At 57.5% G+C, this 20572-nt stretch overlaps 6 protein-coding genes across 6 annotated transcripts; 2 read left to right on the top strand and 4 right to left on the bottom strand.

The window, feature by feature from the left end:
* Window positions 1–347: 347 nt before the first annotated feature.
* TRAVEDRAFT_73696 (uncharacterized protein) lies at window positions 348–1100 on the bottom strand. Its single transcript, XM_008043372.1, has 3 exons — window positions 784–1100; window positions 668–728; window positions 348–609 (listed from the first exon to the last, which is right to left on the bottom strand). The coding sequence occupies exons 1-3, from the start codon at window positions 1093–1095 to the stop codon at window positions 584–586; spliced, it is 399 nt and encodes a 132-aa protein (XP_008041563.1). The 5' UTR covers window positions 1096–1100; the 3' UTR covers window positions 348–583.
* A 776-nt stretch (window positions 1101–1876) lies between these two features.
* On the bottom strand, window positions 1877–2210 carry TRAVEDRAFT_50531 (uncharacterized protein; the record flags this gene model as incomplete). The annotated part of the gene is made up of 3 exons (XM_008042986.1): window positions 1877–1902; window positions 1962–2022; window positions 2088–2210. The coding sequence occupies 3 exons, from the start codon at window positions 2208–2210 to the stop codon at window positions 1877–1879; spliced, it is 210 nt and encodes a 69-aa protein (XP_008041177.1).
* Window positions 2211–4329: 2119 nt separating this feature from the next.
* TRAVEDRAFT_50530 (uncharacterized protein) lies at window positions 4330–5653 on the bottom strand (the record flags this gene model as incomplete). Its single annotated transcript, XM_008042985.1, has 3 exons — window positions 4330–4412; window positions 5451–5528; window positions 5593–5653. The coding sequence occupies 3 exons, from the start codon at window positions 5651–5653 to the stop codon at window positions 4330–4332; spliced, it is 222 nt and encodes a 73-aa protein (XP_008041176.1).
* A 3141-nt stretch (window positions 5654–8794) lies between these two features.
* On the top strand, window positions 8795–9937 carry TRAVEDRAFT_50529 (uncharacterized protein; the record flags this gene model as incomplete). The annotated part of the gene is made up of 3 exons (XM_008042984.1): window positions 8795–9208; window positions 9528–9670; window positions 9733–9937. 3 exons carry the CDS (start codon window positions 8795–8797, stop codon window positions 9935–9937), a joined length of 762 nt encoding a protein of 253 aa, XP_008041175.1.
* A 2510-nt stretch (window positions 9938–12447) lies between these two features.
* TRAVEDRAFT_83458 (kinase-like protein) lies at window positions 12448–13180 on the bottom strand (the record flags this gene model as incomplete). Its single annotated transcript, XM_008043371.1, has 3 exons — window positions 12448–12744; window positions 12801–12896; window positions 12950–13180. Coding segments are annotated over 3 exons (624 nt in total), but the record flags the coding sequence as incomplete, so codon positions are not given.
* A 3074-nt stretch (window positions 13181–16254) lies between these two features.
* TRAVEDRAFT_22413 (uncharacterized protein) lies at window positions 16255–18560 on the top strand (the record flags this gene model as incomplete). Its single annotated transcript, XM_008042717.1, has 7 exons — window positions 16255–16334; window positions 16431–16449; window positions 16493–16635; window positions 16716–16806; window positions 16869–16980; window positions 17039–18442; window positions 18505–18560. The coding sequence occupies 7 exons, from the start codon at window positions 16255–16257 to the stop codon at window positions 18558–18560; spliced, it is 1905 nt and encodes a 634-aa protein (XP_008040908.1).
* Window positions 18561–20572: the final 2012 nt, after the last annotated feature.

The raw sequence follows: 20572 nt of genomic DNA, 5'->3' as shown, positions 1-20572 counted from the left end.
AGAGCGGGTAGGGAGATGAGAGCGATCGGGTTCTGCGCGAGGAGTCTTGCAAGTTAAGGCCTTCGCGCAGGGCTCATAACCTGTGAGCGAGAGCGTGTGCGTCGGCGTCGGTTACCTGTAAGTAAAGCGACGCGGGTCCTCAGTACGCACGCTCGAGTGAGAGCAAGACTAATCATTGTGCTGTACCTGTAAGTAAAGCGACGCGGGTCTACATACAGTACAGTTAGTAAGGTGAACATGAACGGGGGGAAATGGGATCGGCTTACCCTCAGTACGCACGCTCGAGTGAGAGCAAGACTGAGGGCAGCGCGATCGCGAGACGTCGAGTATAAGTGGGGGGCGAGAGGGCGAGCGATAGGGCGTCTAAATGAGAAATTGCCTAATCGAGAATGCTTATGTAATACTGACCGCGCGGAACTCGTCCGCGCGGCAGGCATGAAGACGATAACGAACGAAACAATCAGAAAACATACACTAGACGATACGGGGCCGGTCGCGGACAACGACGCTCGGATTGCGTGCTCCAACAGTATATGTTACAGTGAATGTCCATGCATGCTAAAAGTCCGTTCACGATTATAATCTACTGCACACCGGGGAGGTTGCGACCTGCATAGAAAGCAGTAAGCATTGGGATCGGTGAGCGCGCTGAGGACGTGGTACTGACCGGCACGCTCCTTGACCTCCTTGTTGAGGAAGTCGCCAGCAGTGTCCGCGTTCTTGTCGCTCTGCACAAGTCCCAATCAGCTCCCGCTCATCCTCATCATCCCCCACAGCACTCACCAAGTTGAACCCAGCCTTCTTGCCGAGGCTCTCAAGGCCCTTATCGAGCCAGTCCTTCTTCTCGCCAGTCTGGCTCGACGTGTTGCTGCTCTGGTTGCCCGAGTACCCCCCAGCGACGCCCGAGCCCATCGCGCCCTGGCCGCCGCCCATGTTGTTCGACTGCGCGGAGCTCTGCATGTTGTCGTACGCGCCGCCCTGGCCCTGGCCCTGCGCGAAGCCGTCGGCCTGCGTGCCGCCGCCGGGGCCCGAGGCAAACTCGGAGTTCGAGTTTCCGCCGGTCGACGAGGAGTTGTTGTTGAAGAAGTCGGACATGGTGTGTGTGGTGCGGGTGGGAAGGGGAGAGAAGTGGTGGTTGTGGTGTGGTGAGGGCGAAGAGTGGATATTGATTTTGTCGTGCTTGCAGCCGCAGACTATATAGCAGGGCGCAGTCACGGTGACATCATGCAGCAGTGGGGTGAGTGGATTGGGAAGGACGATGACCGCGTTGGGCGAGGGACGGCCGGTGGGTCTCCATGACGTCGCCGCGATGGGCCCCCAGGTCCCACACTGCTTTCTCCACTGCGTCCTGGCCGCCGTACCACAAACGCCGTGTTCCTTGGAGGATATCAGGAACTCTGCATCGTCAGATGTCCACTGTATGTGAATTCTGTGCGAGGTTTGCTGCGTTGCGATGAGCTTGGCAGGTTCACGGTCATGAGTAGGCGGAGTAGAGAGGCGCGGACCGGAAGCGCGCGCATCGATAAGACTGAATACTACACCTGCCATAATTGGAAGCACGCCTGTCAACAGGCCTGACATATGGGCGCTTACACTCCCTCCTCCTCTCAAAGCCTCTCAACGATCGGGCCCAGACCATTGGTCCATGACCAGCTTCCCTTCAACTCCTCCTCTTAATCCAAGCCTGCAGCTCTGGGTAACTGCAGTATCGGTGCACCGTACATCGTGATGAATTCTGTCAACGCTGCTGAGATCACACAATTCGTAGATGGTTTCCGAAAGGTTTCCAGCATTGCAGGCACGATGTTATACAAATGCTATGTGTACACGACTATACATCCGAGTCTGTTCGTTCGATTCGTCTTCCACTGATGCTTTAGTTGACACCGGGAAGGTTGAAGCCTGGCAAAGAAGGACTATCAGCCACGGGCTCGGCCGACCACGCGAGCATCGTTACGCACCCTCCTTCTGCTTGACTTCCTTGTTCGCGAAGTCGCCCGCAGTGTCCGCGTTCTTCTGGCTCTACAGTAACACACACGGTAAGCATCCATCCAAGTCGTTATAGCGCGACCTGAAGAGACACTTACGATGTTCACGCCCGCCTTGTCCCCAGCAGCCTCGATACCCTTGTCGAGCCAGTCGGCCTTCTCGCCGCCCTGCTGCCCGCCCTGGACGTTGCCGCCCTGCTGGTTGTTTCCGAAGTCGGACATTCTCGTCAAGTATGTGGTGGTGTGGTAAAGGGAGTAGAGGGGATGCGTTTGCTGCAGACACCACGGCGCGAGCCCGCGAGCTTAAGTACCCCGCGGTGGCGTGACATCATCGCTGTGCGCTGTGGAACGCGAACGCGAGGTATCCATGATTTTCCAGCGGTGGGGAGGGCTGGACCCACCGTCTCCAGCGCGTCTTCGCGGCATGACGGTGGCGAGCGCAGGTCGTGCTCAGATTGTGGTGCGCACGCCTGCGGGTGCGCCAAGCGACTCCCAGACTGCAGCTGAGGAAGGGCGTTCGATGGCGACGAAGGCTTGATGGTGCTCTCAGGCCTGGATCGCGTCGTGGTTGTGAGAGTTCGTGCTCGCCCCGAAAGCCGCATGCGATGAACGTCATCGGAGCTTGGTGACGCACTGGAAAGGCGCTCGACTTGAATAGGCGAGTCGTCATCCGTTCATCACCACCAAACCTTTTAATGTCTTTGAAGTGCCCAGACTTGCCTTGCAGACACCATTTACCGTCACCCTCAGGCTCTGCTAGCAAAAATCGCACGGACCTTCAAGTTAAACGTATGATCTCCTATTTTATCGAGAACATACAACATCGTAAAGTACACCATTCCAATCACCACATACGTGCACGTGGACCGATAACCGCTGAGTACAGCGGCGCCAGCCGGTAGGAAAGGACATCATTCGCGATGCCGTAGCGGACACAGCGGTACTCGCGCAGCCTGCAACACGATTACTCGGGGATGTCGGCAGTCTTCCTCTGCTTCGGCCGCTTTCCGGATGTGTCGCACCACCGTTCGAATTTCTGCATGTCGCCGTTCTACATTCGCCGCGGCGGGATCTGGCGCGTTGACAGCGGCCTGGGGGGGAAGGGGGACGAGCGATGTCGAGGGTCGCTTGTTGCGCAAAACAGGCAGCACCCGGTCTGGGTTGTAGGGTCCTCGTGATTCATTTAAGGCTCTTCATGGTGGCCGATAACCCCAGAAGTTCTCCCGATCCAAAAAGAGGGACCCGCTGCTCGTCGTCAGCCCCAGCGGGACCCAGCGCGTTGACGAGGGCCCCGAGGGAGCACGGGTTTGCCAGTCATGTCGATTGATGCGCCGTCCGAACTCCGGCACAGAGGCCAATCTAAAGAGGACCCCGCCGGACGCCTTTGAAGATGAGCTCGGCGACCGTGGACATGTTGCCTCCCCGCTCGCACACTTCTTCCACGGGTGCTTGCTTCAGGCTTTTCATGGTGCTGAGGATCTTCAGAACGGGGACTGCCGGCGGTGGTGATTCCTAGCGCTGATCCCACGGTGGTTGTGATATTCTGAGCGGCGCTTGTCCGCGCCGCACCAAGGGCTTTGACCTTCAAGTTGATGCCGTCGTAGTGCGCCTCCGAGGGATGAGGAAGACGGACAAGGTGTCGCAAGATAGAGGCGGCGATCTGCAGTATGCCGCGCCGGCTTCTGGGGGCAGAAGCCGAATGGGGTTTGGTCGCGGTATGGGTCGCACCGGTGATTCCGTCACCGCAACACCGGGAGACGTGTAAATGGGCAGCGATTCCAGAGTGTCTGGGACTTCCAGCCGCCCTCAGATGTCGAAGGAGGCGTGGATCAATGGAGACCGCACGTGCTCAAGCTACAGCCTGAGAAGGATGATCAGACAAACACTCCAGCCGAACCCTCACGCAGCGTAGCGCACCTCATCACCCCAGTGGGTGCTATCTTCATGCCGGACACAAATCGCCCCAGACGCGATAGGCGTGCTTGCTACGGGGATTGTACGAACTCGCATCCGTCACGTTCATGTGCAAGTATCGTCTGCTGAGTGTAGCGCGTACCCTGCCGTCGGATACAGGGCGCCGAGCATTAGTGCTGAGGTGACCAACATTCCAGAGGTACACGGCGAGGATGATCAGGGGATGTGAAGCGCGTAGTGGACGGTTCGCAAGGATCCTGTTGTCTTGGAGGTAATCGAGCAACGCCTTCGGGGGAATCCTCCTCGGTGCGTGCGGACTCGGGAACGGAGAGCGTGTTCGCCCAGCCGGGCGTCGACAGGTTGACGTTCGCGTCGCTTGGTCAGGTCCCGCGGTGATGTTCCGCGCGCCGCAGTGCTCGGATGATCTTCAGTGCAGCCGGGAGAGCGTCGAAGAGTTCGTCGCACCTCCATCTTTGGCACTGGTCTCTTGGTCGCTGGCCACGTCGACAGCTGAGCCAGAGATGTCAGTCTAGCGCCGTATTTCAGGACTGCTCATGAGACCCACCTCTGGAATGATCGCCGCATCGGTATCAACGTTCGCTTCAAGAGGAAGGGCCAGCAACCCGTCGCAGCTGGATATCCACCGCTCGACGCGAGGGCGGAGTTGGGACATCGGGAGAGAGGCGTTCGCCGGGAGGGGTAGACCTGTCAGCTGCGCCTTCTTGCGGGAAGCCCGCGGTGGCAGGTTTTGGGCGTACTGGACCGGCGGAGGGCGGGAGGACTGACGTGGGGTGCATATGCGTATGGGAGGAGGCATCGAAGGGAGGGTCCGCATCTGCCGGCCTGCTAGCGCAAAGCGAGACCGTTGCTGAACGTCTTCTAGGTCCTCGAACGGATTGTCGTGATCCGGATGGTTTTGTGTGTAGGGTCGGCCCCTCTTGGGTTTCACTGAGCAGTTGCTGTAATGATCCAAAGGATATCTGGCGAGTTGCCTTTGGTGTTCCTGAGTGGACTTTGGCAAGAGACTGTCAGCAAGACGGGGTTCTCGCTACCGCCCTTGTTCATGTTGGGTATGTCGACTGGAAGGGACCTCGTCAAATCCGCACGTCCACGGTTCGGCAACGGTGGCTAGAGCGAATCCCGCGACCACATAGCCCAACCTACGATTGCCTGGCTTTGAGCAGAGAATTTGCGACGAAAATGCTAATCCACGTACCGTAAACACCGAGCAGGGTTCTGGGTTCCAACCGAGCCGACTATCGGAGTCCATGGGCGATGAACTCGAACGTGACCGCGGACGACACGGGTAAGGTTCCGCGCCTGCACGAGCGAACAGTGGCGATGTGGGTGAGTACACCGTACGGCTGGCAATCAGAGGCCTGCGAGGCGGGACTGTTGGGTCTCACATGAGGAGCCGTTACCGGGGCGACGGCCCTCCGCGGAATGGCCGCGCTCGCTCAGGGGCGGAGACTATGTCCTGTCTACCGATGGGCCCAGCACCTCATGAGCAAGCAGTACTTATAGGCCACGCCAGCCAATAGGACTTACCTGTGTTTAGGGCTTCGCGCAAAGGCCCCCATTCCTTGACAGGCTTTAGGCCGAACCGTAAGAGCGCTTCTTCCTGTCCTGAGCCACATACGAAGAATCAGCGACTGACACCCGTCCGCCAGGCTGACGATGGCGCTCGTACCTAGCTCGTAGGTGTTACCCTGCTTCCAGGGCTGAAAGGTGAGAGTGGCAGCTAGGCGCATCGTCGAGCGATGAGAGAGCCCTGCGGTTCTGTGGCGGCAGAAATGAACATCGACGCACTCGACGGCTTGTAGCTGGGGTGTATAGGTCGGTTTGTGCCGTGACGTCGCATCTGGGTGCGTCTCGTGTGCTATTTGAGGTGTCAGTAATAGACGGTACCTGATCGCATGGGGCGTACCTGATGCAGTGCGCGGTCTAGCAAGCTTGATGGGGCGGGAAGGAGGATCTGGAGTTGTTGTCTGGGGCCCGCTGCATGGTTATATATCGCCTCCCGCAGACCTAGCGCAATGTCGTGCGCGGACAACGCTGATAGTCGTGTAACATTCATGTTTCGTAGGGACACGAGCGACAACCAGGCTTGCTCGTGTTGTCAAGTACAGCGCGTTCGTACTTCCCTATGAGCAGAACGATAATCACTCTTTCCTCAGGTCATTGCACTCAGACCTTGGCGTAACGGCCCCGCTGTGATACGCATGCGGGGTGTGCTAAAGACTCGAAAGAGAGCACATCACGCCCCCTTCACGCGTTCGCGAAGGGGTGACTGCTAGACTCCTCTTTACCAGAATGCACGACGCCACCGGTCGGACAAATGCGTCTACCATTTCAATCAAAACGTCAGCATATCTCTTCTAAACAAACGACGGGAGAAACACACTTGTCATTGCGGAGTGACGATTGCGTTGAACACAGCGCCGAGAGCTGGTGGCGCGAAGGGGCCTTTGGCTCGTACTAGCAAGTCGACGCCGAGAAGCCCGTGCGCGGTACGCCTTCCGAAGGAGACGCCAAAGTTAGGACGTCGAGGTCGGCGTGTACCAAACTTGGACAGTAGTCATCGACGACGCTCTCATCTGGCGCGTTCGAGTGCCCATGAGGTGATGGGAGGGTATGCCAAACGAGTAGCGGCTGCGCAGAACTACGAGATTGTGGAAGTGAGGGGCATGGCTAACGTCCGATATTAACGCAGATAGGCTGGGCGCTCCCATCTTCTGTCTTACTGGAGGCCTTGCCGGCTCCTAGTAGACTTGCAAATAAGAAGTGCCAAAAACGCTCATAATGAGTGCTTGGCACAGAATCTGGTTCATGATCGGGTTTCCCTCCGACGTATGCACGCTAGGCGCATACGAATATCAAATTGCAATAGTTATCGACTCGAGACGATGTGGTATGTGCATAAATGCTCAAAAGGGAGTACAGGGAGAGGGTCAGAGGGACAGGAGGAGATAGGATGTGATCAAAGCCAATTTTTTGCGCACCGTATATCCTGCCATGACCACGGCACATGCTCTCGCACCGGGCGATCGTTGATGCTATATGCGCGAGCAGATCGACAGATAATTCTAGAGCAGCCTTGCAGGGAAAGATTGAGCGATCAGCCAGCCCCATCTCGTATGTCTTGAGGATGTGGATGACAGAAGTGACACAGAGGTTGAAGAGGCGCATGAAGGTCGACGATGTAGAGGTGCTCGCACGCATATGCTCGAAAGAGTAGAAACACAGTATACCGGAAGTAGAGTTGAATTCCGGGAGATTCAGAGCGAGGACGGACGCTTTGACGATCGTGCTCATGGCTAGTGGTGGTGGTACAGAGGCAAGATTTCAAGGTAGCGCCGGCAGCCCTAGCCTTTCATCTCACCACCATGTTCCTCTGTCGACCGCCAGAACACCATCTTGTACTCCTCAGTCACAATGCCGTACGCTTCGGTATCGCTCAATATCCTCAATATATCCGCATAGCTGTCGCGCAACGCATGAAGAAGATCTGAGCTGAGGACATCGTCCACATTGAAGTACAGCGTTGATGCTCACTCGCGATCGCTCTTCGAACTTCAGCTGGAGGACGAGCCTCCTCCAGCTCGAGCATCCTTCTTCCATTATCGCCCGCGCCGTACGCAAATGCTCTGCTTCCCTATTCAACCCGCTCATCTTGCCCACAATCCATCACTGCGGTGGGCGCGATGGGACCCTAACCTGACGGTACGTGCATGAGCGGTAGACGTACGGCCTTGGAACTTGTGAGGACTCATTCGAATGCCGCAGGGCCTGAATTCCTCTATCAAAGAGTAATGCAGTCTCTGAGGCCACTGCAAATAAGTCTTCGGCTTGCTACGAAAGGGCAGTCGACAAATCAGCCGATAACGTGCCAAAGTCAGTAAACACTCGAAGAGAAGGAGGCGAAGCACATCTGCACCAATGGTGTGTAAGGGTTTATCTTCGGGCTGAACGGGTCCATCGTGTTTCTACACCTCCGAGGCCCCCAGAAAGGCAGACGAACACCACCCGCTTTCTGATCGGACAATGACGAGCGACGGCGCGAATGGTGAATGCCCATGCGTCTCCCGCCCAGCGTCGGTTCTCCTACGTGTTGAACGTTCGAAGTCGTGGAGGTTCGCCATCCCGATGCAGCCCTCTAGAGACAAGGCCATGATACGACCACAAGTCAGTTTCTGCAGCTATTGAGAAGGCAGAAGGCCTAAGTCCTTTCTACCTTGGTTGCGCGGATTGGAAGTACAGCGACAACTTTGGTGCATTGTCCTTGATACCGCCTGGTCGACCAGTATAAGAAGGGGAGCGTCACGACGGTAGTTCAGGGTAATTTCTGCAGCGACATCCCGACGGTGTAATAGCAAGTGTCGCAGGTATTACCAGCCGCACATCCCCAACCCATCAACCCGCCCGCAAAGCACGCTGGAACCTATGCAGGCACGCTCCTGTTCTTCTCCCTGATGATCCCGGGAGCTGACCGGCCTCGTAAGCAGCATCTATGGCGAAAGCTACAGTTCTCGACCACTCATGCAAAGGTGCTCTACGATCCACGTCTACCGCGTTTGGACCCGGTTTTACACCATCGCTGCACTGCGACAGCTCGGTCTATACCCACGCATACCAAAAGTAAGTACACTACGTCTATTGACCACTCCGTCTGCTGACTCAGGCTACCGCCCTTCGCAGGCCCATATATTCGCCGACAACGTCGTCCAGACCGTTTCTCTTCGCCGCCGCCTCGTCAGCGTTCCGCAAAAGCACAAGCGTCACATAGGCCGGCGCCATCGCCTCTTCCTCGTGGGCGGTGTTCCGTCCGCGCCTTCCCTGTTCGTCCGACGTCCATGAACGAACATCATTCCGTCGAACTGTGATCAAATCCGATGGACGAGGAGCTCCACATCCAGATATGCGACAGTATCAGTGTCGACTCCGAAGACGACGCGGAGGTAGGGGCCGGAGCGGACCAGGACGTCGGCGATATCCGACCACACAACCGGTACGGGCCTTGGACTAAGGCTCCGGGGCGTCCACGGAGGAGCCGTTTGGACTGCGAGTACGCAATACTCGAGCTCTGCAAGGACTCCGACGGCCCCTCGGCTGAGAACATCCGAACCACAACCAAAGCATACGCCGACAACGCGAATGCACTCAAGGAGGATAGCCCACGGGATTCCATTGCCTTTCCCGAGCGCGCTCTGGAGCAACCCTCTCTACACAGCGCCGCCGGGGAGAGCCCACCGCAACCGAGATCGACGACGACGCCTCGCTCGACGCCTTCGCAACCTTGCCTGGACGTCAGCCCTAATGCAGCTGCGAAGGATCACAAGTCCCGCCGCAGGGGAGCTCTAAGCCGCCAGACATCCCGTGCAGCACCCCGGAGCTACGCAGCACACCCGCACCTCTGGAGATGCCTGCAGGTGTCTGGCGGTGGTAACCGCGGTCCACGATTGGACAATACGGGGATACACCGTGTCTACAGCGCGTCGACTGCTCCTCAGTACCCGCGTCTGTTTTAGACTCGACTGGGTCAACACGCCCTCTTCACGGCGACCTGATCGCATAAGACTCCTTCCTCTTATAACCCCCCAACGTCCGTGCTTCACAACTACCTAGCTGCACTTGCAACACCGCGACCACCAACAACACGTCTGTCTCGCACAGAGCGGAGCATTCCCTTCGTCGTCGCCAGCGCCGTTGTCGCGCATATCGCATCCCGCTTGGAACTCCGCCGCCGAGTCGGCTGTTGGGCACCCCATGTGAGTAGTTCGTCCACTTTCGACCCTTCAGCGCGACTGTCGAAGCTCAACTTTGACCTTAGCACGGGCGTCCGGATGATCGACGTTGAAGGCTACTACATGGGGCCTTCTACCCATCCCTCCCTCTCGGACCTCGCATCCTCAGACGAGGCATCCTCTGATGAGGCTTCCTCCGACGAGGCTTCGCCGACTCTGCCGCGAAGCCGCCATGACACGCCGCCGCCATCGTACATAGCGACGATTGTCATGTACAGGCCGTGGACTTGACCTTCCTCGGCCACCCCGCCGCGGGTCAATGCAGCACGAAGGTGTCGCTCTCGGGCTCTCTGTCTCTCTGCGTTAATCCTGTTGTTCTTCACGCACATCTGTAGTTGCCCGGTGTCTGCTCGCCAGTAGTAGGAAGTATTCGCTATCTGATATAACAATGACACAGTGCTCATACCTCCTACTTAAACCTCGAGGTTATGTTGGAGTGACCTGGCTCGTTGAGCGCCAGACAGTGCATACAATTGGGGGTGCCAGTGGTTGGGGTACTCTCGGAGAGCGGCGATTGGTGGAGGACAATGTAGCAGTTGTCTGGTGAAGTTTAAGTCGAGAGGCAAGCATGATGAACGTAGACCTAATAAAAACAAGAATAATTCGCATTACGAGGATATCAAGAGCTAAAGTAAAACATGGTTCGCTTTGTGTGGTTTAAAGTTTCGGGGGTTCGCTTTATAGGGTTAAATGTTTCCGAGAGCGAGAGCAAGACCAGAGAGCAGAAGGAAAACAAAAAGAAAGCAGACATAGCAAACAGAAAGCAGGGTGGATCGGCGAGAGCCCAAAGAGCAGTTAAGCACTCAGGCCCAGGCCGAGAACGAGACCGAGAGCGGGGTGGAGGCTCAGGGCTCGGCGGAGTATTGGGGACCACGTTAAGGGCAGCTTTAAGGGCGAGATGTACCTCAAATTAAGAGGTCTCTGCGCCCACCCATTCGTACAGTCTTTTTCCCAAGATGGGACAGCCATCGCCAGATCCGTACGAGCCAGGTTGGCGTCGCGTTGTGGTCCGGTGATAGGATTTGGGTCCTTGGTGGAGCAGCGTCGCTTGTCGAGGTGGCATTGCCGTCGTATGACCAGACGGAGGAGCCGACACTGCAGTCCGAGAGGGCGGATGATAGGGAATTTGAGGAAGTGAACGACGAGAGGCTTGCATCCGAGTTCTTGACTTCCAGTGGGCGCTCGCACATCCCCGACGACGTGAACACGTCAGGGATGGCGAGCGCAGCCGACAGCGCGGGGACCTCGAGATCAGAGGTGCCCGCATCCGGCGAGGCGTCGGCGGCAGAACCATCGCCCAGCGCAAGAACGACGCGGGGGGCGACGGTCGTGGCCACCGCAACCGAATCGTAACAACTGAAGGACACCGGCGACTTGCCAGAAGCGTCCGGAGAAGTGCAGACATTCCCCCACAGATCTCCCCCGTGTCCCGGCACAGGCGTGCTGGGGAACTCGGGAGAGAACGCGGAGAGGGGGGCGTCCACGGGGACAGCGTGTGCATCGTCGCACAACGCGCTCGCGACCAGATCCTGCGTCCAGGATCTGACCACATCCACATCGTACCGGTCCCCGGCCAGGGTCGTCGCAGCGAACACGACGCCCAAGCCGAGGCCCCTTCCCAGCCCGACCATCCCTGCTTGAGAGGGTCCGGTCGGCGCGGGGCCATCTCCCGAGTCGTCGTCCTGCGCCCGTGCCACGGACGCGCTGACGTCGTCAACGTCTGCGTCCGCGGCGGCGTGCTTGTCGTCAGGAGCTGGGGCCACCTCTTCTACGTGTGCACTCCACTGAGTGGGTGCAGCACGCATAGGGGGTGGGTTGCTCGTTGGCCAGAGGCCAATACTACTGACGAGTCGCGTGCTTGGCGGGGCGCGAGGGGACTCGGGGATGGAGTTGGGGCGGGGCGTTGGCTTGGTCTTGATGACCGGGGAGGGGTACAGATGGGGATGCGTGGGGGTGGAGCGTGCTGCAGATGCGGATGGGGCGTCGGCTGCCTCGTGGCTGTTGGGGAAGGTAGTGCACTTCTGGGGAGGGGGCGCTTCTTGGGGTGGTGTGGCGACTTCGGGGTTGTTACGGGACGGCGGCGGCGGGTTGCTGCCTGGGGGAGAGGCCTCGGGTGCCGTGGCTGGCTGGGGTTGAAGCTCGGGGGAGGTCCATTGGAAGAATGGATGGGGTTCGTCGCCCGTCTGGTACGGCATACCGAACGGTGACTCCTCGTTCGAATCATCCTGGTAGTAGCAGTGAGTGGGAATCCTGGACAGTGTGAAGGTCAAAGAACGTACAGGAATAGAACCCTTCGGAGGGACTACAGCTGGGACTGGCGTGCGGCGGGAAAGTTGGCTCCAGTTGCTGTCATGAAGGAGTGAGTATGCAAGCTGACGAAGAACCCGAGAAGAGGTACTCACACGCCATCAAACCAAGGATGCTCCTTGATCTGCTCCCAGGATGGTCGCCTGTCCGGATCCTGGTCCAAGATCTGAATTCCAGCCAGCCAGTGTTAGTCACAACTCCACAACATGCAATAGATGAAGAACATACCGAGACAAGCAAGTCGAAAGCATCATCGTCGATGTCGTCTTCGACTTCCAACCCAGGCTGGCGCATGCACACGGCGTCTCCGATATCCTCCACGGTCAGGTTGTCGTCGTCGCTGATCTCGTCCAGGTTGAATGGAAGCTAGCAAACGGCGGCGAGGTCAGCCCAGCAGAGAAGTAGTAGAGAACTAAAAGGCGCACCTTGCCGTTGAGCATCTCGTACATCATCACGCCGAACGAGTACACGTCGACCGCGTACGAGTACGGCTGCTCTTTCCAGATCTCGGGCGCCATGCACTGCGGTGTGCCACACTTCTCGCTCGTGATGTCGAGCTGGATCCCGAGGCCGTTGCAACTGGCGTCCTCCACGGTGTCTCCGAGTGCGAAGGGGCGGGCGAACCCGAAGTCGGCGATCACGACCTCGTCCTTGTTGTTCAGGAGGATGTTGGCGGGCTTGATGCCGCGGTGGATGATCCTGCGCTTGTGCAGGTCTTCCATGGCGAGGATCTGGCAGAGGGTGTGAGTGTGAGTGTGAGCAAGCTGGATGGTAGTAGAAGACGTACGATCTGCGCGCAGTAGCGGCGCGCCGTCCCATCTGCCAACTTCCCTCCATCACTGCGCTGGGTACGACTCTCCAGGCTACCGCCCATACACACGTCCTATAAAACATGTCAGTGCATATTCGACACACGGAAGCATAGGTCAAACTCACAGTGAGGAGGAAGAAGAATTGGTCGTCCTCGAAGCTGGCCTTCAGGGACAGGAACCACGGGCTTCCGGCGATGCTCTCCAGTACGGCTTGCTCCCGGAACATGAGCTCGTTCATCTCTGGATACTCGCTCTTCTCCGCAGCCTTGAGCGCATAGAGCCGCTCGGTCGCGCGTTCTTGAACAAGATACATAGATGCTTGACCCCCCTCCCCGAGTTCGCCGACCACCTGGAAGTCGTCCGAGGTGACGGTGCGTACCGCGGTAGACGGGCTCCCATCCACATCTTCAATCACGATCTTGATGTCGACCTCGGATGAGCATGAGGCGGCGAGATGCGAGCTAGACGGAGGAGGCGAGCTTGCAGCGATAGAAATCATGAGCTCTGGCGAGTCGGTGACCGTGTGCGCGTCGACCGACTCGGGCTTGTCCGTAAGGATGCTGGGGGTGCCGACGAGGGTCATGTCATCCGAGGGCGTGGGCGATACCTCGTTGTCGCAGAGGTGTTCGACCTCACGGATGACCTGGATAATGTGAGCAAAGTGATGGACAGAAAGTGCGAGGCTGACATACCAAATTGCCGCTCGAGTCGAACTCCATCCGAACGTGTACGTCCACACTTGTCGGTATGTCCTTGATGTCCTCGACCATGACAGCTTGCATAGCACACTTCTCCGACTAGTCCCGACGTTTAGCTCGGCTGACAGTGAGATGAGATGAATGGAGACTTACAGTAAGCCCAACCTTCTTGTCGGAAGGACTCGCCATCGTGGGGCTGGCGAAGGCGAAGATGTTCTTGAAGGGCATTGCGACGGAGAGAAACTGGAGGCGGCTGGCAAGTTGTCTTGGGGGTGCTCGAGGGCTGCGCCGAGTTTGCTGGCGTGTCGCGCTGGAGGAGCTGGGGAACCCGACGAGTTGCGCTGCGAGAGCTTGAACAGGCTTGCGTGTCGCACGTGAGGATCTTGTGCGTTACGACGCGGGGAGAGCTTGATCAGGCTGGCTAGTCGCGCCGGCTGGCGAGTTGCGCCGGAGGAGCTGGCGAACTGCGCTGGAGGAGCCGCTGGAGGTTGGCGTGTCGCACGTAGGCACCCGGTTTGTTGCACCGCGGTGGGGGCTTGAGCAAGGGAGCGGGTTGCGTCGGAGGAGCTGCAGGAGCTGACGGGTTGCGCTGGAGGGGCTTGCGTAGGCTGGCGGGTTACACGGGATGGGCTGTGTCGGGCTGGTGTGTTGCGCTTGAGTGGCTTGGATAGCTTGAGGGAGGGCTAGGAGTGGTGGTGGACGACAGGATCTTTGAAAGCGCGAGGGCTCCCTCTATACCAGACGAGGCTGGCAGGGGGAGGCTGACGGGGCTGGCATCTCCTTAATTGCCGCAATGACGATCGTATATGCTGAGAATTACGATCAAGACTGAGATGGAATTATCAGGCCTGAGTACGTGTTTGCATAATTGGATCCGTCTGCGAAGGGTATGTGGTGAGGTGATCTACGGTCTGAAGGTACGTCAGTGTGTGCAAGTCGACTTGGACCTCAAGGAATACTCACAGAAACCTGCACTGTGCATGCGGACTCTGCGGCGGTATGTACATTCGTCCAGCTGCGCACGGGCTAGTTACACCGTAGTCGCACGCTGTAGTGTCCGCAAAACAAGAGCGGACAGCGACTCGACCAGGTTGTTCAGGCGATCGTGTAACGACACGCAGACTAATCATAATCATCCTCTAGGCGCGTTCAAAACCGTGATTTCCGGGATGCTTAGGGTTTCAGTCATCTAGCTTGCGAAGGTCCTGGGATTTCAGTGGACTAAAAGCGCATAAGACGTACCCAAGGGCACTCTAAGATGCACCGAGACACGGATTGTGCGACGGAGCACACGCTGAATGTGGAAGCACCGATGTCATACTGCAAGAGCAGACCACTCTGAACAGAATGTAGATGTGCAGAATGTCCGAGTGGGGATATGGGGAGCGGACGAGACAGAATGGAAGCCACTCTTCTGCAGCATACACACGAACGCACCGTACGGAAGTACGCTCATCACAGAGCTTGTTCTGGCTATGCGACTGCCGACACCTTGTGGTGCTTCCGCATCGACAGATTGCTCTCGAGACCTTGTAGCAATATACTGTAGCACTAGCCGGCTAAAAAAACGCGTCTTGAGGATGACGGATGCGAGAAAAGCCAGCGCCAAAGAGGCTGAGAAGGCGCATAAAGCCCCAAACCCAAGAGCATCACATTAACCAAGAATTGAAAGCATTCGTGCGTGCAGGTACACATGAGCAGAAGCAGAGTGGGATATTCAAACACGGAAGCAGAGTATAAGCCAGGTAGTCGTACGGGGTCGCGCTCGTAGTGGTGGTGGAGAGGCAAGAGCTTGCCGGGGCGCCGGCAGCCGCAGCTTTTCGTCTTACCACCATATCCCTGGATCCGTCGACGCTCGGAACACCTTCTTGTGCCCCTCGCAAGCCCACATAACACTGCTTTTTACTCATAGCGTTCAGTCAATTGCCAATATGGCGTGAAGCAGCATGAAGCAGCGTGAAGACCACCTGGGCTAAGGTAGCTGTTCAACGTTCAGGATGAGCCGTAGCGGTAATGCTTTACCTTCTGATCAACTCGAAATTGAGCTGACTCTGACACGACAGTTATCGCCCATGCATTTATCATCCCTAGGCTGCTCCGTAGTGATGCTCTGAAGTCTGTTGAAGTTGCCCTTGCCGTGCATGCTCCACTTCAGTGTTGCTATGGGCGCTGTGAAACCCTAACCTGACGATGCAGGCGGAAGTCCTCATGACTCGAGATTGAATTGCACAGAGACTGGTTCTCTCTGTCAAAGAGGGACTCAGTCCCTGGAATTCGCATGCATTCATGAGCCTTTGGGTTCTACTGAATAGTTATGGAAACGTTTGGCATTTCCGCCGAAAATGGATTCAAAAACCATTCTACAGGCCCGATTCTAACGCTCACTGGCGTGTTTCAACAGTCAGTGCAAGATCAACGGGAGCCGAGACAAAGTCACGCTCTTGAAGGGCACGCGAGCATTTTCCGCTGCGCTAGACGGAGACGTTACTATGCTCTTTTAGTCCGCAGAAAAGCAGATGATAACCTCTCGTTCAACACCAACTCGCATACGCGTTGATTTTTGAACGTCGAGGCTCTGAAAGTGCAATATCTCCACACACTAGCTGCGCTCAACATACTGAACGTTTGTTACCCCGCCTTTCGGAGACAGGTCATGTTTGTATGACAACCACATGAAGCTCAGGCAGCCGAGTCTTGGAAGCTCTTTCGACCCTATTCGAATAGAAAGGACATGCAGCGCGAGTGCAAGTGGGACGGCGGCTTTGCCGCTTTCCCCTTGGTCTGGGGTGGGCTACCAGTACAAGAAGAGGGGTGCAGCGCGCCAGCGTCGTCCGAAGTGAACCCTCTGCAGCTCGCAAGTGCCGTGCTTCTCAAAGACACACATTTCCTACTCTGAACCCTGAATAGCGAACCTGGTTCCATGCAGGTGAGTCCCCAAGCCACTGCATACAACTCCACAACCTGACCAGACTCGCCAGCGGTATACCTTGCGAAAGCTGCGGTTCTCGGCCACTCATGCAAAGAAGGACGACTCGCGTCTCTCATCCAGCCCCTGGTGCAGGGAAATCTACGGCTGCGCCAAAGTGAATCCTATGGAAACCACGTACAAGAGGTAAGCTTATACCCTGCAGTCTGATTTGCTCGTGATGTTGAACAGAAGACACGCAGGTGCTTTTCCTATTACCGTATCAGACATGCAGAGGACAATGCGACGCGGCTTAGTCACAGTCGCGTCTGTGGCGCGAAGTCGCGGAGTATGTCGCGGCGCATGGACGCGTTCTTTGTATGTGTTGACTCTATCCTCATTGCCATTGTGCCCTCTGACCGCGTCCTCCGCATTTAAAGCAACGGCGCTACCTCATCCTGTACCACAACACCCTTCGTAGCCTACCACTCGAACCACGTTCATCCCGCTTTTACCCCATCTACCACCCCATCTACAATAGCAACATAAACGGTGAGCGCAATAATCCAGTGTGGCCCTCTCCCCGTCCTCTGACTGCTGCCCGTCGCAGCCACAATGTTCAACAACATCGTCGACGACGCCTTATCCCAGACCGGGGTCTCCGCTCCGAGGCCACTCAACGACTCCGTCAACGCGCCCCACGCGCCTGCCCGGTCGCCCCTTCCGCGCGGATCTGAGAACCGCGTTCCGCCCTCGCGATCGCCGTCGAAGCGCGGTTGGGACGACCACACCGAGGAGGCGCGGATCCTCGCGGACTGGGGCATCGAGGACCCAGACGAAGACGAGCAACTGGACCTCTACAACAGCATCAGCCTCGAGTCTGATGACGTAGAGGAAGAGGACGCCCGCGGTGCTTGGTTGGACCACGGGTACGGGGATTTGGAGGACTTTGGAGAGTCTGCGGAGGAGGCGACCGCCTCTCACGACGACGGCGAGTACTCTCCGTTCGATCCGTCCGAGGTGTACGCCGGGCCTACGGCTGGGGAGCTGGATACCGCGCACGCTATGACTGACGCGGACGACGATGGGGACGACATGGGATATTCCGAGGAGGATATCGCGCGGGACGACTCTTCCGAGGACGATAGCGAGAGTGTCCAGGAAGAATCCGATGCCTCTGAGCAAGACATGGATTCCTCCGAGTGCGATATCGAATCCGAGGTCGATATTGACTCTGTGGCAAACGTTGACAACTCATCCGAGGTTGGCGACGACGATGGCTCCGAAGTAAACGACTATGCGGCTGCCGACAGACACTGGACCGAGGCCGGCGTAAGCCCTGGCGACGAGTCCACGGAAGAGGTGATCCCCATACCCGCACCCGCGACATCTCCTGCATTGCGGCGCTCATCACGTCTTCGCACTGTCAAACGCGGGCGTGAATACGAGCGCGAGGATACACCGGAACTCCCACCAGCTAAGCGCCGCAAGCCTACGCATGCGCCCCGTGTACGTGGATCGCGTTCCCAGTCCAATGCAACCCCTGCGAAGGGCTCCGTGAAGACCAGTGGGAAGGGCAAACAGCGCCAGGCACGATCGGAGTCCCCCGTAGCTGGCCCTTCTACCTTACCAGCGAAGACGGGCGGCACGCGCGGTCCGCGCATTCAGAACACGTTCCTGCTCGACCACTGCATGGTAAGCAAGCTGAAGACCGTCGAGTGCGGGTTCGCCGGGTGCAAGCATGTCCTCGTCCCGACACAGGCTAGGGCCGCGCGGAAGCACCTCCGAGCGCACCACACCCGCGCTCAGCTCGGGGCAACGCAGGTGCAGTGCCTCTGGCATGGATGTCCCGTCACGGTCAGCAGCGGAGAGCTGACGCGGCACTACGACGCCAAGCACCTCGAGCTATGGTATGGGTGCCCGGGGAAGTGCAAGGACGCGGAGGGCAAGCCGCGCGAGTATCAACGGATAGACCAACTCTCTCGTCACGAGTTGGACAATCCGTGTGACTACCGTGAGTTGTTGTATTTGGTATCGGCCTTGGAGCATGCAACTGATGCTGGACACGCTATTTAGTGAAGGCGAACCCTATTCCGCGCGGGAAGATGTCTACGAAGTCGCAGAAGCGGTGAATGGCGATCGCGCGCGGTCCATCTAGCGGAACTTGGAGAACTTCTACGGGCCGCCTGGTACTTACTACCTGGAAACATCTTCCTGTGCTCTTCCAGAGCCCTGGTGGACGGTTTCTCCAGAGTAACCGGACATGGTCCCCCTCTGCCTTCCACAACGGCCTGATCACGACATATAGATCGCTCGACACACCCGCCATCACATTCGGCCCCGAACGTAACCACCATCCATCCTGGGAGGGGCCTGGCACACATCTTAGCCTCGACGTCGCCCGCTCGCCTAGACTCGGTTTACATCTTAGCCCACGGCTGATGTCCATCCTGAATACGCTCAGCCATTTGGAAGAACCGCGCGCGGGCATGTGTCGTTCTATATGGAGCGCAAGGCCATATACTCGGTTTGGTGCCGTGGCGTATCCTCGTGGCTACTCTTTTCTTAGGTAGTTGTACATAACGCTACGTCGTTATGAGCGTGTACCAGTAGATAGTGCTCGATGTCCAAACAACGACTCAGCACCTGAACTTCACGCTCAGGAGATTTCGGGCCATCATGCTGAGGAAAACTCAGAACACGGTGACCGGGGCCTCGAGGACCCCGAAGCAGCCCAGCTACCGTCGTTGGCCAACCGTCGTGCGCCGGTACTACCTTGTTAATGAAGCACGACTTGCACCCCCTGCGACAAATTAGAGCGGCGGTGAGCCTAACGCCGTCTCACAACCCTTATAGAAGCCGTGCATATCCACGAAAATCTGGGTGTCTCCTGAGACCGTCGACCCATGCGTTATCCTGCCCGAGCCTGAGTCATGAATGGGCCACTGGGTTTCGCGGCTCTGGCAACTTGTACTGGTGAGTTGAAGCGAGTATTGGTCGTCAATGCGTGCCAACGATAACGAGACTTTACAAAAGGGCTACAGTGCGTTGCGTATTGTACATACACACGAAATAAGTCTTTTCGCGATGTCAGTGTCATGTCATGATCACTGGTTTCCACGCTTCAACCACAGCAACATGGCAGCTGGCGGTTCTCGAGGATGGCTCTGCAGTCATGTCAACTTGCGCCGCCTTTGTTGAGCGTCCAGACACGTACCTCCTGCAAGGAATGTCTGCCGGGAGCGGCGCCGCAAGGACTGTGGCAACGACGATCGTGATTACGATGAGGACAGCTCTGAGCTGCATATTGAACGTGACGATGTTCTGTAAGGTCGACGTCAGTATCTCATGGTGACGGTCGCATACCAAAGATGCTCTCACGTCTTCCTATGCAGGAGAGGGGAAAGAAGACGATGTTGGGGGTTAGTCGCTGGTTCGTGCGCCTTTTATGTCCCTGCAGCTCGCTTCTGACCTGCCGACGATTGGACCCATACAGCGCGCAGCTACTTAATTGTGCCACAGCCCGCCCGCAAGGCTTCAGCGCATCTGCAGGCAGTCGCGTGTGCACGGCGAGGTCCCAAGCGGACACGCGCAGCGGCCCTCAGGTGGCTTTTACAGCTCTAGCGCTGCGCATCACCATCAGCATGATGTAAAACATACGGGTTCCTTGGACCTCGCTCTTTCGCCGACCTATGGCACCGAGCGTCGGCGCTGCACCACCGAGAACGATCTCCGCAGTTCGTATACTGGCACAGCTGTTCGGTGCAGACCTGCCGCGATAACATTTGCCGTTCATCACTCAAAGATCCCTGGAACACGGACCAGGATAGCGCTGCAGACGGCCTCCGATCTCCCCTTGACCCCATGTCATCTAGCACAGGTGCTAGCTGCAAACCAGGTATCGTTGTTCCTTGTTGCGGTGTCTTTCAACACCGCCTCATGCTTCTCTCCGTACTCTAGCGTATCTCTTGGGCGTATTGATTTCGCATGTGCCGACGCCGTACGAGTCAGCTGGGCAGCTACCGAGCCACCATACAGCAGTCGACGTCACCTCCTTGGACCCGGACCGTCTCACATGACAGCCGGTACACCGCCCGCAGGTGTTGGTCCCCATGCATCCTGGTACGCATGCTTTATATTCACT

Source organism: Trametes versicolor, assembly GCF_000271585.1.
Source record: "Trametes versicolor FP-101664 SS1 unplaced genomic scaffold TRAVEscaffold_9, whole genome shotgun sequence".
In the NCBI taxonomy this organism is placed as follows: Eukaryota; Fungi; Basidiomycota; class Agaricomycetes; order Polyporales; family Polyporaceae; genus Trametes; species Trametes versicolor.
This window is presented reverse-complemented; position numbering and strand designations above follow the sequence as displayed.

Excerpts from the sequence above, each read along its gene's own strand:
- TRAVEDRAFT_73696 (XM_008043372.1), bottom strand. The coding sequence starts at position 1,095 with ATGTCCGACTTCTTCAACAACAACTCCTCGTCGACCGGCGGAAACTCG. Across the intron at positions 729-783 it reads AGAAGGCTGGGTTCAACTTG|AGCGACAAGAACGCGGACAC; the intron begins GTGAGTGCTGTG and ends GGACTTGTGCAG. Across the intron at positions 610-667 it reads GGAGGTCAAGGAGCGTGCCG|GTCGCAACCTCCCCGGTGTG; the intron begins GTCAGTACCACG and ends CTTTCTATGCAG.